This window comes from Lolium rigidum, chromosome 2 (genome assembly GCF_022539505.1).
Source record: "Lolium rigidum isolate FL_2022 chromosome 2, APGP_CSIRO_Lrig_0.1, whole genome shotgun sequence".
In the NCBI taxonomy this organism is placed as follows: domain Eukaryota; kingdom Viridiplantae; phylum Streptophyta; class Magnoliopsida; order Poales; family Poaceae; genus Lolium; species Lolium rigidum.
Genome location: NC_061509.1, coordinates 63,646,655 through 63,664,963, shown reverse-complemented (window position 1 = coordinate 63,664,963; position 18,309 = coordinate 63,646,655). Strand labels below are relative to the sequence as shown.

Below are 18,309 nucleotides of genomic sequence, written 5' to 3'. Positions count from 1 at the left end.
TTGAGGTCATGTAAATGTTGTGAATGTAAATGTAAATGTAACGTCAGGCTGTTAGCCAGGCAAATGTTGTGAGAGCCTAAGAGGTCTCTGTGGCAGGGGATTCTCGAACTTGAATTTTCTAGTCAAAGGGACAACTCGGGTTTAAATGTTTCAAAATTCACATTGTATTAAAGATCAGAGATTATATAGCAAAATGGGCACACTACGAACCACGTCATTTGCGGGTGGTTTTAAATAGCCGGCTATAGCCAGGCTATAGCCCGGCTATAGCCTTTTGGGAGACCTGCCGCTGCGGCTATGCCCTTTATAGGCTAAATGAGAAAAAACCGCTAATAGCCGGCTATAGCCCAATTTAGTCCCTATTTAGCCTTTAATTTAGCCGCTAAACCTCCCGCATTTTAAATTTCTCTTCTCTTCTCTTTTTTATTTCTTGTTTTCCTAATTTGCGTTCAATATAATTAGATAAAACTTGTGAGTTGAATAACTGAATACTTATTTTACTTGAATAGTTGAATAATTTGTATCACAAATCGTATTTGAGTCATAGTTTTCCTCTTCTTTTGGTAAGATATGACTGAAATATTTTAAATTTTTGAAAAAAGGCTAAATGGAATAGCCCGCTATAACCCGGCTATAGCCTTTTATAGCCTCCAAAAAAATCGCGGCTAAATGAAATAGCCCGCTATTTTAAACTATGGGGTGAACTATATTTAAATCTGAGGTAAAAAAAAAGACTTGTATATATACATGTAAAATACGATAGAGATCAACATGTGTACATCAGCACATGGCAGTAGCTTGGGCAGCTGTATCAAAAGATGATGTCGTCGTCCCTCTCGCCGCCACCGTTCTCCAACATGCTGGCGGCGGCGCCGAGGGAGACGCCGCGCTTGAGCGCGACCTCGCCCGCGACCTTCTCCACGGCGTAGAGCTTCGCCGCCTCCACCTGGCGCTCGAGCTCCCTCTGCTTGACGGCCTGAATCTTCTTGAGCCGGAAGAACTCCTCCCTCTCCTGCTCGTCGAGCTCCCCCCTGATGTAGGCGACCGTGTTCTCCAGCTGCGGCTTCACCACGTGCTCCAGCGCGTTCACCCGCCGGTTGGTCGTCTTGATCGCCTCATCCAGCGTCAGGAACGACGTCTGCAGCGACGCTAGCTCCACCAGCAGCTCCACGGCGCGGACGTGCGCCGCGCGGCTGGCCGACACCTGCTGCCCGCCGCCGGCGAGCCCCGCCAACAACGGCGCCCTGGCTCCATCGTCGACCAGGAAGTGCTCGAAGCGGGGGAGGCGGACGCCGGCGATGTTGTCGTGGTGAGCGCGTACTCGGAGGCGGGCGGGGCCTGAGACGGACTGCTGGACGACGTGCCGGAGTGGACCGCCGGCCACGTAGAGCGCCTCGGCGAGGGAGAGGGAGGCGCTGCGCATGGCGTCCCCCATGGCCTCCTTGGCGGCCACGATGCGCTTGAGGATGGCACGGAACTGCACGGTGAGCGCGTCTGACTTCTTCTTGAGCAGCGCGTGGCCGCGGGTGGCCGCCGCCAGCCGCGCCTTGATCATGCCCATCACCGTCACCGTCGGCACCACGGTCAGCCGCTGCCCCTGCCCCGCCATGACGCGCTGCTGCCTGAAGCTACCTAGTGTAAACCGTTGGCTCTGTGTGTATACTACTTGACCTGCCTAGCTCGCGCCAAATTCTTCATGCCACGCATTAGTGGAAGCGACACGTCGGCGTGCGTCCGGATGGTTCAGGAGGAGATGACACACTGACACAGGAGAGTGCAACATCTGTGCATGCAACCTCAAGCTATTCGCATTTTCTTACGCTTTTACTTGTTTAGCTGTCTCTTCAATAATGTCTGCGTGGCTAGCAACTTGAAACAAAAGCGAATGTCTATCTCGAGCAAACAGTTGAGCTGATCGAGGCAAACGCAGTTTAAAAAATAATAAGACCAACCCAGACACTAGCACCTGTTGGCTTTTTTTTATAGAAGAAACTCCATAAGTGCACAGCGAGAGCGAGAGTACCAGGACTCGAACCTGGCCGGCAGCCTGCGCTCCCGCAGAGCTAACCAACTCAAACTGCGTTTGCCCGCTGGCCGGCAAACGCGGTTTGAGTTTGGGCTTGGCTGAGACTTTGGTAGGCCCCGCCTAACAAATATTATTCTTTTTAGTTCGTCTTATACTTTTTCGCTGCTGGAGTATACTCTTTCCCTGCTTGGGCAGACTGTTCTACTTGCTACATCTGGTTGAGCAGTTGATTTCTACTTGAAATTCCAACAAACTAGTGATAAATGGTTAAATTTAACCGCGCGTTCCTTTGCCTCTGAGGATACCCCTAGCTGCCCGGCGTAATTTTTTTCTAATAATTTTCCATTGAGAAAAAAATAATCTACATAGGGAATAAAGGAAAATAAATAAACTAAAAGGTCCATGTAGCGCCGCTACCCTACTCCTCATCCTCGTCGTCGATCACGGCGAATTCCAGGATTGCCCACGGCCAGTTGACAGCCGGCGGAGCATACACCAGTGCTGCCGGTGGTGGAGGTGAAGCAGACCACAGATTCAACTACGGAGGTGGAGTTGACGACGGGTGCGAGGCCGAGTTCTGCAGCACCCGTTCAACGGCCTCATCCTTCGTCAAGCCTGCCGACATTATGTCGGTAGCGTACCTAGGCAATAGCTGAGGCGGCTGCGGCACCTCTGACAGGAGGATGCCAAGCCTCTCAATATCCTCGCCGGCAGGTGCACGTCCAGCCAGTTGCCGCAGGGAATCCAATTGCCGTGCATTAGCCGTGATGCCGAGCGTCACCATGTTCTGTCGCGCCTCATTCTTCACACCGCTGTCGGACGCCTCGAAGTCGTCCTTCTTCTCCCCATGGTGATGCGTCGGCGCACGGTGGTGGTTGTGGGAGTCTAGGCGGCAATGGTGTGAGCGATGGCAGAGACAATGTCGATCACCTTTTAAAGGCCGGACGCGCGTAGGACACGACGCCATTGATGGCGACGCAGAAGGCCCGCCATGCTTGGTACGCGTGCAGAAGACGAGGCGGCGCCATTGATGGCGAAGGTTGCGTCACAGACGTGGAAGCGAAGACCGCCGAAGCGATGCGTTCGAAACAAGCCTCGAGCTAGGTCACTGCCAGGCCGGCCCGTGCGAGAAGCGAGCAGTCACGCGGCGCGACTACGCAGCGTCCTCCCATACGCATCTGAGGCGCAAATTTGGACCGCGTTTGCCTCTCTACGAATAGCCCGATCGCTATACGTCGAGCCACTGGACTGAGGTGCAGGCGCATATTTCGATCGTCCGACTGCAAATGGTCATTATGCATCCGTTTGCGTCTGACCATTAGATTAGAGAAGTTTTGAGTGTCAGTTATTCCCTCAGTTTCAAAGGATAAGGCGTACCCGTTTTTCGTGTTTTTTGTTTGATCTAAAATTACTTCAAATATGTAAAGATTTTTTGTATAAAATTAACTAGTCAAATAATGCTAATTGCATATAATATAATCAAGATTTTGTTGCTTAATTTTTATGATCAAAGTTTTTTTAAAAATATGCGTGCGATCTTATTATTTGAACGGAGGTAGTACTATATTGGTTGCATGTGAAATTCAGAGATGGACGCTCGTTGGACTAGGCAAGGGGCGCAGGAATTAATTAGTGATGTGCTTTCACTGTGGAGCAGTCGTATAGAGATCGGATGTAATTTGTCGTGTGTGAAGCAATTCGCTCCTGTGATATGCTTTGAGAGAAAAAAAAAATCATTTGCTCGCCCCTCCAGGGCGACCCAACATACCCACACCGTCTTTTCTGCATGGGAGTATGGGACACATTCAATCAGTACACCACCGTTACATATTGCACTAGTATTGTTTTCGCCATTGCTGCGGAAAGTATCTTTGACACATGGGCACCAGCGCTCTTCTTATTTTTAGATTTTTGAAAATTTTAAAATCTCACTTTCTAAGTCTCAAAAAATTATGATGTTAAATATATATAGATAGATACATACGGGTGGGGTGTATGTAAAAAAGTTCCGTCAAAAATACTTTGTATTTTGAAAAATATAAAAAAGACAAATTTCTGAATGGAAGTAAATTAGTATTACAATAGTGTATCCTTTTGTCAGAAATTTGTTTTTTTGTATTTCCCAAAATTTAAAGTACTTTTTAACGGAACTTTGTTGCATCACTTCTCATGAATATATCTATCTACATATTTAACGCCACAATTTTTGAAAACATAAAAGAGTGAGATTTTAAAAATTTCAAAAAACTGAAAGTGGAGGGAGCACTGACACTCATGTGCACCAAATTCCTGTCCCCATTGCTGGCATTGTTAACAACGGTTTTGTAAACGTGGTCTTCATCGTCATGTTTCAAAGTATTCCATCGTCAGCCAGCCTCACAAACATCTTGTTGGGCTCATTAATTAATTTGATGACATTTAATAGACCAAAGGGAGCAATGTGGAAGTCACTCTCACGTCGATCCTTGCGAGGCGACCGGTAGGGAATCTTAATCCCCTTTGTCGTGAGCACCCCGTCCCCTCCTTTTCCTCCCTCGCCGCAGCCATAGGGAGTGGCCTAGGCCGGAACCAGCGCAAACGGGAACCTTTTCGTCCTTTCGTACATGGTCTCGGTGCGGGCCGTAACCTTGGGCTTGGGTGTGGCTCGGCTATTGAGCGCCACAACGGGCGGCAATGGTTGTGACACGGCGGTCGGTGGAAGTACATGGCGTGTTGACAGATCTACACGTAGATTACCATGGAAGCGGGATGCGGTGGTCGGGCGATACTTTGTGGCAGATGGTGGCCTCGCGCACACATATTCAGCGCCCTAATGTAGCGCCCATGCTTGGAGGTGGTCGGAGGATCCCTTGGCCCTTGTGGCAGCGGAGGTCTCGTTGAAGGGATATAGTGAACACGGTGTGGCCTCCTCCTCCCACTAGAGGTGGTCGGCTTGGTCGCTCCTGATGCATAAGCTAATCGACGGAGACATGGTGTGGCAGAGCCAGCTGAAACCCTTGGTTTTGTCCTTTGGCTAGATCCGGTGATGGTGACGTCTCATGTGTTCTTGAAGGCATCATTGAGGTGAAGCTTCAAGCTCATTCGGCTAACTTCCGGGAGAATTAGATCCATGGATCTGATGATGGTGGCTTGCTGATACGTGCATTTTACATCATTAACATTGTTACATATATGTTTAGTTTTTACTGATATTTTCCATCATACTCCATTGTTTACGCAGTTTTAGTTGATTTTGGGGACTATCCTACAAAGTCTCCTTCATTGCTATTTAATTCCTGGGAGGCAAAAAAATTCCTTTTCATATTTTATTGTTTTAGGGATCTTCTGGACACCAAAAAATCAAAGGAAAAATACCTAATTAATTTTTCACCCGAAGAAGCACCATGGACCAAAGAATCACACAAGTGGATCCACGAGGGCCGAAAGAGGCCAGGTGGCGCGCTCTACAACACTGGGCGCGCCACCAATGCTCTTTTCTCCCTCAAGCATCATCTCTGGTTTTAACAGACGCCTCCATTTCGCCAAAAAACCTAAGCTATATTTCCCTGAGATTTATTGAGGTGGCGGTGAAGGCAAAAATTCTCTCCTACTCCGGAGAGGGAAGATCTTGCCGCACTGGTGCCTCCGGTGAAGGGGAAATCGATGCCATCATCATCATCACTCCTCCTTGACGTAGGGGGAGGCATCTCCATCAACGTCTCCGTCAGCACCATCGTCACCACCACCACCATCTACGAGATCAACTTCATCCCCTCATAGTTTGTGTTTGATTTAACCACGGATATTGTTTTAAAGGCTAGTTGTATGTTTGTGGTAGGTACTTTGTCATTATTTGGTGGAGATATTATATATTCATATTGTGTTGTAATCATTATGCCTCTGGTACATATCGTGTTTGACACTTGTGAGTACTTCCCCATGTTTCTGAGGGCATATGATGATCTGGCTATATTCTATATGATGTGCAATGAGTATTTGGTCAAGTTTTTTTTATCTTTTATGTTGTTCTATGATGATTTTATGCGAACATCGACTTCATATTACTTCACCTATATGGGCTCATAGGGCTACACTTTAATGTAATAAATGACTGTTGGAAGGGACGGAATGACAGAAACTGTTTTCCAATACTATGAGTTGCATTAGATGGGTTTACGTCGGGGACCAATGATCTTATTGCTATGGTAGGACATTTATGTCTTAATGATTCATATACTTGCACATGAAAATGGCTCTAGAACCCATCATGAGGGGTGCACTTGCTCATATTTATGGCTGCACCTAATTTAGGTTCCCCCTAAGGGGATAAAACTTGATAAAATATTTACCATGTTGTGTAGAACTCTAATGCTAGTAGACCCATGCAGCCCTTGGGAACACTTGTCTCATGTAAGCACACACACTTGAGCTGATCCTCTTGTTGCATAGAGGATTAGGCTTTCTCTCATAGAGAGCATTTATATATTGCTATTTACTTTTTGTATTTTTATTGCAAACTATACACCCAAAATACCAAAACTGCTGCATTTTTATTATTGTTTACTTATCAAATCCGCTAACCAATACCTTCAGCTATTCATGGGTTCGACAACCTTTCTTACTCAAAAGTACTACAGTGATCTCCTGCACTTGGGAGCCACCACTTGCCTACATCGTTCCCCCTTGGGGGCATCAATCTTGGAGGTGTGCATCGACGCGAGGTACCTAAATAGGTTCACAGTGGAACAGTGTTGCTTTTAGGGCATCAACGGTAGTGAGTCTCAGCAGAATGGTGCAGTAGTGTCTCGACTGCGGTCGCGTGATGTTGGACACGCGCAACGTTGTGGTGGTGTCGACCGAAGGCCTGACAAGGTCAATGCGGAGATTTTGTCATGAAGATAGGTTTGCAGAAGACGGTGACGACTTTTCTAGCGTGCACATGCGGTGCACACTAGTAGTTAGTTGGACCATTGCACCAATTTTAAAATGTTGTGCGTTGGTGGGAGGTCAGGGTAGACGGCCTCAATCCATGGTGCCTCTTCGTCAAGGTTGTAGGTGTAGCGATTCTTATCACCAATAAGGTGACTTCAGATTGATTATTGTATTTCTTGTAAGGCTTTGATGAATGAATTAATAAAGAAGGTAGTGTGCATCAGTTTGACGTAGAGGCAAGGGGAACACCCTCCATTTCGAAAGAACTAACATACCAAATTGAAACTACCAAACCAGCCCAAACCCCAAATCCCAGCCTAACTATCCTAGGGTCCGAGCCGACCGTTGCCCATTAAATATCTAATCTGCTTTGACTCCTCATCAGTCGTCTCCTCGACTCGTCTCTTGGCTTCCGCATCAATAGGGTTTGTTCCGCAACTACTCATGTCTATCCATGCACACATGTGCAATGGATGGGCGCAATATCAACTGCCCAACCAATGTACATGTATGTACACTATGCTGCATATGCATAACTTGCTTGGCTAGTCGAATCTTGATGCTAGCTTTGCATTGCCGAATTCTAATGCTTAGCTAGTGTATTTGACTAATGCATGTCATCATATACCATATTGCTGCTTTGATAGATTATTGATGTCGCATATAGTACTTAGTCTGTTAACCAATATTTTCTTAATGATGTTAGTAAGCTTGTGAGCACCTGCATGCACATAATGAGGAGCGCCAAATGATAATTTTATCTCGTTATTCTTAACGAACTTAACGAACAAAGCCTTAATGATCACGACCTTAACGAGTTGAGCCTTAACAGGCCAAACAAATAGTTAGTCCAGCCCTAACCACATGTGACTGACATCAAGTGCGTCCTCTGCGAAGAAAACAACCACACCAATATGGAGGCACCTTGGTGATGACCTCTAATGGCGCACACACTCATGGAAAAAATAGATATGTGTTGGATGAGCTCCCTCCAATTCTAGCAAGATTGTTGGTCACATCCGTGACATCCACAAGATAGGTTCGGTAGCACCCTTAATTGTCTACAAGTTGCATCGTATACAATACATGAGCTACACCGTTATATCGACCACGACTATGTCGATCATGCGCTACTACAGAATCATGCTCAACTTCCTCAATACCGATAACAAGGGCCACAACTACAACTACTCATTGGCAACAACTCTGGTCAAGTTATCACTAGTGTCTATGACACTCCCCGCTATGACCGAGGGAGGGAATAGAGGAGAGAAAAGGAATGCACTAAAAGGGGCACTGTCAAGGCTCTAGGTAACATCCATGAATAAGAGACATTTGATAATGGTGAAGTCAAGAAGGACTCAAAAGCGTAAGACTTTAAATCTAGTTGCAGTCGTTCTCTTTACTAGCTTCCACTGCCCATTGTACTCTATATATGCTCCACAGAGTCAGTGCAAAACCATATAAAATTTCACACTTTCCATTGTATCATATAGTTGAAGGAGAAGATCTTGAGGTTCTGTAGTTCACAACAATGGCAAAACTGATCGGGTTACTCATGCCTACTAGTTTTTATCGCCCTAATATTTTTTCCCTATAGAGATACCAAATGCATCTCGATTCCTATTTCATCTCTATATTGTAGCATTGGCGACGCGGGCCGGGAACCCGCTACGCCGCTGCCGGCGCCAGTACTAGCACATATCAACAGCGACAAGTCACCGGAGCATCCTCTCGGTGGGCGTTTCTGGGTGCTAGAGTCGTCGGACGACGAGGGCGAGGATGAAGAAGCCAATGAAGAGATCTCGCCACTCGGTGATAGTGGTTTCATGCGATATCTCTGCCGCACCCCGAAAACGGATTGCAATAGGGATCTCATGGAATCCTCTCAGGAGCTAGCAAGGAGGACTATCAAGCGCATTCATCGACAACAACAACAGCGAAGATCGGCCATGGGTTTCTTCGCTACGGAAGGTACGTTCATCTCCCCGACATAGATGCCGTTGGGCAGGTCGGTACCCAGAGGGAAATCGTTGAATTTGCCCATCCTCGAGCCATCTATTTTCGAGGATGATGGACTGGAGGGATGGACCGTCGTGCGCCGGAGGCGTTGGTCGCCGGTCGCCAGCAAGAGGTCGTCCGATCCGATGATTGCAGGGCATTCAAAAATACGTGGCATGGGCCCGACTATCTTGCGAGCTCGTACAATTTCCGATTATGCCAGAGGTGGCCCAACCCCGATGATACTCCGTAGGCCCGTGACTGAGTGTTCGGATCGACCTATTGGGATCGATCGATCGATCCAGGTAAAAGTTGGGGGCGTCATCGCTGGACGGGTGTTTCGTCGACTGTTAGGGTTTACTTGGAAAAAGTTAGAGAGGGGAGGCCAGGGCGTCCAGCAGCCGCCGCCCAACCAGATGAATGGAGAAGGTGGCAATGGTGGTTTCAACCCTGGAAGGGGTGGCTTCAACCATGGGCGCGGTGGATTCTAGCCTCGTGGTGGCTTCACCAATGGTGGCGCCGGGAATACTGGACGTGGACGTATGGGACAAGGCGGTGATCGAGGTGGACGTGGTTTCAATGGAGGCCGCGGGTACCAAGGTAATCACAATGGTTCTTTCGGGCGGAATTATGGTCAAGGAGAGTCTAGTGGTACAGCCGGGTATGGGAACTATGCAAATTCTAGAGATGATAATTGGGGGGACAAAGAAATTTCAACTCTAACTTCCATAGCAACAATAGAGATGGCTATGGGAACAATCATCAGAGATGGGTGAGTCAGAGTAATGGAGGCAGAGTAGGTAGTTTTCAGCAAAGGTATCGGGGTTATGATGATGGGGTTGCAGCTAGAGGTCCCACTGATGCCGATTTCCTTCACCACACTGTTCACGCCGTCATTGCAGCGGTGACAGCGGCAGAAAAGGTTCCGGAGGGGGTAATGCATCAGGTAATACTGGGGCAGCTGGTATACTTGGTCATGTTGTGCCTGTGGTGGATCCTACTGTGGTTCTGCAACAACCAACCATGACCAACAAGAATGTGGTGGAGCCTCAAGTGGTTCAGGAACTGCAAAAGTGAATGAAGGACCAGGTCCCTCAAAGAAAAAGAAGGATGACAAGGATGCTTGTTTTCGCTGTAAGAAACCTGGTCACCATATTGATGATCGCACCACAACTTTTTGTGATATTTGTGAGTCAATTCATCATGTATCTTCAACATGTCATCTTTTGCAAGCTCCAAAACCTACTGCCATTATTCATGGTTATGCCAATGAGGCTCTTATGTTCTTTGAGATACCATGTGGAGTCTTCAAAGCCAAGGTGGAGAACCCTAAGCTAGCCAAAGGTAATTGTGGAGTGGGAGGTAATGACTATTCCTGAGATCATTGAACTGATGAAGAGGATTGTACCCTATGAGAAATTTCATTGGGAAGTTTTTCATTACAAGGATAATATCTATAGAGTGAAGTTACCAAGCAAGGAAGAAGTGCAGAGTTTAAAGAATTTTGGTTCCTATGTTTGCACACAGAAGGAAACTGTATTGTTTTTGATCTTTGGTCTTCTGTGGAGGAGCCACTATACATGTTGCCAGAAGTGTGGGTACGTGTTGCTGGGGTACCATCTGACATGAGAGCTGACTATTTGTCCCTATGGGGGATTGGTTCTCTTTTTGTGAAAACATTGGATGTAGACATGTCTTTTACTCGCAAGAATAAATTGCTTAGGATCAAGATTGTGTGTCTAGACTGCAATCTTATTCCAGCGGAGAGTGATGTTTTTATTAGGAAGGGTTTCTATAAACTTCGGTTTGAGGTGGAGACTGGCCACGCTGCTCAAGAGGTGAATATGGCTGAGGCAAATAATGACAAGGATGAGGGAGGAGATCCAAACAATGGAACAGTGAATAAGTATTCTGTGAAATATAGCCTAAGAGACCCACACGGTGCACACACTGTCACCTTTACACACGTGGGACAAGGAGTCTTCGGAGATCACATAAATAAAATCCACTTGACTAGCATAATGACATCTAGATTACAAGCATCATCATATGAATCTCAATCATGTAAGGCAGCTCATGAGATTATTGTATTGTAGTACATAGGAGAGAGATTAACCACATAGCTACCGGTACAACCCCGAGCCTCGATGGAGAACTACTCCCTCCTCATGGGAGACAGCAGCGCTGATGGAGATGGCGGTGGTGTCGATGGAGCAGCCTTCCGGGGGCACTTCCCCGTCCCGGCGGCGTGCCGGAACAGAGACTCCTGTCCCCCAGATCTTGGCTTCGCGATGGCGGCGGCTCTAGAAGGTTTCTCGTACCGTGGCTTTTCCGTATCGAAGTTTTAGGTCAGGGACCTTTATATAGGCGAAGAGGCGGCGTCAGAAGGTCAACGAGGCGACGACACAATAGGGGGGGCGCGGGCCCCCCCTTGGCCGCGCCAGGGTCATGTGTGGTGGGCCTGTGGCCCCCCTCTGGCCTCTCTCGGCTGTTCTGGATGCTTCCGGGGATTCTAAGATGCTGGGCGTTGATTTCGTCCGATTCCGAGAATATTTCCTTACTAGGATTTCTGAAACCAAAAACAGCAGAAAACGACAGAACTGGCCCTTCGGCATCTCGTCAATAGGTTAATTCCGGAAACGCATAATAATGACATAAAATATGCATAAAACATGTAGATATCATCAATAATGTGGCATGGAACATAAGAAATTATCGATACGTCGGAGACGTATCAGCATCCCCAAGCTTAGTTTCGCTCGTCCCGAGCAGGTAAACGATAACAAAGATAATTTCTAGAGTGACATGCCATCATAACCTTGATCATACTATTGTAAACACATGTAATGAATGCAGCGATCAAAACAATGGTAATGACATGAGTAAACAACTCGAATCATAAAGCAAAGACTTTTCATGAATAGCACTTCAAGACAAGCATCAATAAGTCTTGCATAAGAGTTAACTCATAAAGCAATAAATCAAAGTAAAGGTATTGAAGCAACACAAAAGAAGATTAAGTTTCAGCGGTTGCTTTCAATTTATAACATGTATATCTCATGGATAATGTCAATGTAAAGTAATATAACAAGTGCAATATGCAAGTATGTAGGAATCAATGCACAGTTCACACAAGTGTTTGCTTCTTGAGGTGGAGAGAGATATGTGAACTGACTCAACATAAAAGGTAAAAGAATGGCCCTTCGCAGAGGGAAGCATTGATTGCTATATTTGTGCTAGAGCTTTGGTTTTGAAAACATAAAGAGAGCATAAAAGTAAAATTTTGAGAGGTGTTTGTTGTTGTCAACGAATGGTAGTGGGCACTCTAACTACCTCATGAACCAGACTTCCAAGAGCGGCTCCCATGAAGGACGTTATCTCTACCAGCAAGGTAGATCATCCCTCTTCTCTTTTGTTTACACATGTACTTTAGTTTAGTTTTTCTTTATTTATGGATGACACTCCTCCCAACCTTTTGCTTACACAAGCCATGGCTAACCGAATCCTCGGGTGCCTTCCAACATTCACATACCATGAAGGAGTGTCTATTTGCAAAATTAAGTTGCTTACTGATGAATCGAGCAAAACATGTGAAGAGAATTATTAATGAAAGTTAATTAATTGGGGCTGGGAACCCCATTGCCAGCTCTTTTTGCAAAATTATTGGATAAGCGGATGTGCCACTAGTCCATTGTGAAAGTCTGTCAAAAGTAAATGACAAGATCGAAAGATAAAACACCACATACTTCCTCATGAGCTATAAAAAATTGACACAAATAAGAGGTGATAAATTTTGAATTATTTAAAGGTAGCACTCAAGCAATTTACTTTGGAATGGCGGAGAAATAACATGTAGTAGGTAGGTATGGTGGACACAAATGGCATTGTAGTTGGCTCAAGGATTTTGGATGCATGAGAAGTGTTCCCTCTCGATACAAGGCTTAGGCTAGCAAGGTTATTTGAAACAAACACAAGGATGAACCGGTGCAGCAAAACTCACATAAAAGACATATTGTAAACATTATAAGACTCTACACCGTCTTCCTTGTTGTTCAAACTCAATACTAGAAATTATCTAGACTTTAGAGAGACCAAATATGCAAACCAAATTTAGCAAGCTCTAGGTGTTTCTTCATTAATAGGTGCAAAGTATATGATGCAAGAGCTTAAACATGAGCACAACAATTGTCAAGTATCAAATTATTCAAGACATTTTATCAATTACCACATGTAGCATTTCCCGTTTCCAACCATATAACAATTAACGAAGCAGTTTCAACCTTCGCCATGAACATTAAAAGCTAAGAACACATGTGTTCATATGAACCAGCGGAGCGTGTCTCTCTCCCACACAAGCATGAATTTATTCAGAGAATGAAAATAACAAAACAAAAACAAAAATAAAAGCACAAAGACGCTCCAAGTAAAGTACATAAGATGTGACTGAATAAAAATATAGTTTCAAGAGAAGGAACCTGATAATTTGTCGATGAAGAAGGGGATGCCTTGGGCATCCCCAAGCTTAGATGCTTGAGTCTTCTTGAAATATGCAGGGATGAACCACGGGGGCATCCCAAGCTTAGAATTTTCACTCTTCTTGATCGTAGTATATCATCCTCCTCTCTTGACCCTTGAAAACTTCCTTCACACAAAACTCGAAATAAACTCATTAGAGGGTTAGTGCATAATCAAAAACTCACATGTTCAGAGGTGACACAATCATTCTTAACACTTCTCGACATTTCTCAAAGCTACTGGAAGGTAATGGAACAAAGAAATCCACCCAACACGGCGAAAAAAGCAATGCGAAATAAAAGGCAGAATCTGTCAAAACAGAACAGTTCGTAAAGACGAATTTTATTAAGGCACCAGACTTGCTCAGATGAAAATTCCCAAATTGAATGAAAGTTGCGTACATATCTGAGGATCACTCACGTAAATTGGCATAATTTTCTGAGTTACATACAGAGAATTAGGCCCAGATTCGTGACAGCAAGAAATCTGTTTCTGCGCAGTAATCCAAATCTAGTATTGACTTTACTATCAAAGACTTTACTTGGCACAACAAATGCAATAAAATAAGATAAGGAGAGGTTTCTACAGTAGTAACAACTTCCAAGACACAAATATAAAATAAAAGTACTGTAGCAAAATAAACACATGGGTTATCTCCCAAGAAGTTCTTTCTTTATAGCCATTAAGATGGGCTCGAGCAGCTTTAATGATGCACTCGCAAGAAATAGTAGTTGAAGCAAAAGAGAGCATCAAGAGGCAAATTCAAAACAAATTTAAGTCTAACATGCTTCCTATGCATAGGAGTCTTGTAAATAAACAAGTTCATGAAGAGCAAAGTAACAAGCATAGGAAGATAGAACAAGGATAGCTTCAAAAATTTCAGCACATAGAGAGGCATTTTAGTAACATGAAAATTTCTACAACCATATTTTCCTCTCTCATAATAACTTTCAGTAGCAACATGAGCAAACTCAACAATATAACTATCACATAAAGCATTCTTATCATGAGCCTCATGCATAAAATTATTACTCTCCACATAAGCATAATCAATTTTATTAGTAATAGTGGGAGCAAATTCAACAAAGTAGCTATCATCAAATATAGAAGGCATATTGTAATCATAATCAAATTTATCCTCCATAACAGGCGGTACTAAAAGACTACTATCATTATAATCATCATAAATAGGAGGCAAAGCATCATCAAAGTAAATTTCCTCCTCAATGCTTGGTGGACTAAAAAGATCATGCTCATCAAGACCAGCTTCCCCAAGCTTAGAATTTTCCATATCATTAGCAACAATGGTGTTCAAAGCGTTCATACTAATATGTTCCATAGGTTTTTTAATTTTCGCATCAAACCATCCATGTCTTAAATCAGGAAATAGAATAAGAAGCTCATTGTTGTCCATTATGCCAAACTAGTGTAAACAAGAAACAAAAAGATGCAATTGCAGGATCTAAAGGAAATAGCTTCGAGCACACACACAACGGCGCCGTGAAAAGTACTTTACCTGGGACAGGAGTATGAGTGCCTTTTACCTTTCCTCCCCGGCAACGGCGCCAGAAAATAGTTTGATGTCTACGGGTGCTTCTATTCTTGTAGACAGTGTTGGGCCTCCAAGAGCAGAGGTTTGTAGAACAGCAGCAAGTTTCCCTTAAGTGGATCACCCAAGGTTTATCGAACTCAGGGAGGAAGAGGTCAAAGATATCCCTCTCATGCAACCCTGCAACCACAAAGCAAGAAGTCTCTTGTGTCCCCAACACACCTAATAGGTGCACTAGTTCGGCGAAGAGATAGTGAAATACAGGTGGTATGAATATATATGAGTAGTAGTAACGACGCCAGAAAAGTGCTTGCTGGCGTGTGGTTGATGGTGGTAATATTACAGGAAGTACAGATGCAGTAAAACAGTAAACAAGCAGCGATAGCAGTATTTAGGAACAAGGCCTAGGGATCATACTTTCACTAGTGGACACTCTCAACATTGATCACATAACAGAATAAATAGATAGATGCTAGACTCTACACCCTCTTGTTGGATGATGAACACCACTAATCGTGTAGGATTACACGAACCCTCAATGCCGGAGTTAACAAGCTCCACAATATTCAATGTTCATGTTTAAATAACCTTAGAGTGCATGACAGATCAACATAACCAAACCAAGTACTAACATAGCATGCACTACTCGTCACCTTCACACTACGAAAGGAGGAATAGATCACATCAATACTATCATAGCAATAGTTAACTTCATAATCTACAAGAGATCACAATCATAGCCTACGCCAAGTACTACACGATGCACACACTTGTCACCATTACACCGTGCGGGAGGAATAAACTACTTTAATAACATCACTAGAGTAGCACGCAGATATATTGTGATACAAAACACATTGCAATCATAAAGAGATATAAATAAGCACTTCACTATGCCATTCATAACAGTGAATAAGTATTCTCGTGAAATATAGCCTAAGAGACCCACACGGTGCACACACTATCACCTTTACACACGTGGGACAAGGAGTCTCCGGAGATCACATAAGTAAAATCCACTTGACTAGCATAATGACATCTAGATTACAAGCATCATCATATGAATCTCAATCATGTAAGGCAGCTCATGAGATTATTGTATTGAAGTACATAGGAGAGAGATTAACCACATAGCTACCGGTACAGCCCCGAGCCTCGATGGAGAACTACTCACTCCTCATGGGAGACAGCAACATTGATGGAGATGGCGGTGGTGTCGATGGAGGAGCCTTCCGGGGGCACTTCCCCATCCCGGCGGCGTGCCGGAACAGAGACTCCTGTCCCCCAGATCTTGGCTTCGCGATGGCGGCGACTCTGGAAGGTTTCTCGTACCGTGGCTTTTCCGTATCGAAGTTTTAGGTCAGGGACCTTTATATAGGCGAAGAGGCGACGTCAGAAGGTCAACGAGGCGACAACACAATAGGGGGGCGCGGGCCCCCCCTTGGCCGCGCCAGGGTCATGTGTGGTGGGCCTGTGGCCCCCCTCTGGCCTCTCTCGGGTGTTCTGGATGCTTCCGGGGATTCTAAGATGCTCGGGCGTTGATTTCGTCCGATTCCGAGAATATTTCCTTACTAGGATTTCTGAAACCAAAAACAGCAGAAAACGACAGAATCGGCCCTTCGGCATCTCGTCAATAGGTTAGTTCCGGAAAACGCATAATAATCACATAAAGTATGCATAAAACATGTATATATCATCAATAATGTGGCATGGAACATAAGAAATTATCGATACGTCGGAGACGTATCAGGCCTCTAGGGAATCTACTGGAAATTAAGGTACTCCTTTTAATAGAGCACCGGAGCAAAGCATTAACACTCCGTGAAAACATGTGATCCTCATATCTAAGCCTTCCCCTCCAGTTGTCCCAATTTCTGTCACTTTGGGGCCTTTGGTTCCGGACATAGACATGTGCATACAACTTGTAGATACAATCTAAGCAATAAGTATAGAGCTTAAATCTAAGATCATGCCACTCGGGCCCTAGTGACAAGCATTAAGCATAACAAGATTGCAGCAACAATAACTTCATAAACTTTGTAGATAGACAATCATAATGTAACAATCCATTGGATCCCGACAAACACAACACCGATTACATCAGATGAATCTCAATCATGTAAGGCAGCTCATGAGATCATTGTATTGAAGTACATGGGGGAGAGAATACCAACTAGCTACAGCTAGAACCCGTAGTCCATGGGGGAACTACTCACAGAGCATTATGGAGGCAGTGGTGTTGATGGAGATGGCTTCCGGGGGCACTTCCCCGTCCCGGCAGGGTGCCGGAACAGAGACTTTTCTGTCCCCCGAATTGGAGTTTCGCGATGGTGGCGGCGCCCCTAGAGTCTTTCTGGAGTTTCGTCAATTGGTATTGCGTTTTTAGGTCGAAAGGGCTTATATAGGCGAAGAGACGGAGTCGGAGGGTGCCTGGGCCCCCCTCACAGTAGGCCGGCGCGGCCAGGCCTGGGGCCGCGCCACCATGTTGTGTGGTGGCCCCCTGGCCCCTCTCCGACTCTCCTTAGGTGTTCTGGATGCTTCCGGGAAAAATAAGATGTTGGGTCTTCGTTTCGTCGAATTCCGCGAAATAAAGACATGGGTTATCTCCCAAGAAGTGCTTTCTTTATAGCCATTAAGATGGGCTCAGTAGTTTTAATGATGCACTCGCAAAAAATAAAAGTTGAAGCAAAGGAGAGCATCAAAAAGCAAATTCAAAACACATTTAAGTCTTACCCACTTCCTATGTATACGAATCTTGTACACAAATAAATTCATGAAGAACAAAGTGACAAGCATAAGAAGATAAAACAAGAGTAACTTCAAAATTTTAAGCATATAGAGAGGTGTTTTGGTACCATGAAAATTTCTACAACCATATTTTCCTCTCTCATAATAATTTTCAGTAGCTTCATGAACAAACTCAACAATATAAGTATCACATAAAGCATATCTTTCATGATCCATAAACACATAATTTTTATCAAGCTTAGAAATAATAGGATTAAAACTTTCAAACCCACTTTTATCAATAATGTAACAAGATGATTGATCAATCTCAAAAGATATGGGACTCATAGATAAAGTCAAGAACTCTCCAATCCCATTTTCATTAGTAGTACAATTAATAGTATCAAGTAACATAGGACCATCATCTAAAGATTTATCATAAACATTTGCCAAGCAAAACTCTTTAGTACCATGCATATTGACATCAGGAACAAACAAAGCATTATCATAAAATTTATCAAAGTAGCATGGATTATCATGAATAACAGTAGCATAATTATTCTCACAAGTTTTACTCATA

General features: G+C 44.5%; 1 protein-coding gene across 1 annotated transcript; it reads right to left on the bottom strand.

Annotated features, from left to right (window-relative positions):
• Positions 1 to 811: 811 nt before the first annotated feature.
• Positions 812 to 1,609, bottom strand: LOC124686593 (V-type proton ATPase subunit D-like). The gene has a single exon (XM_047220522.1). It carries the CDS (start codon positions 1,607 to 1,609, stop codon positions 812 to 814), a length of 798 nt encoding a protein of 265 aa, XP_047076478.1.
• Positions 1,610 to 18,309: the final 16,700 nt, after the last annotated feature.

Coding starts and splice junctions, on each gene's coding strand:
- LOC124686593 (XM_047220522.1), bottom strand. CDS start 1,609: ATGGCGGGGCAGGGGCAGCGGCTGACCGTGGTGCCGACGGTGACGGTG.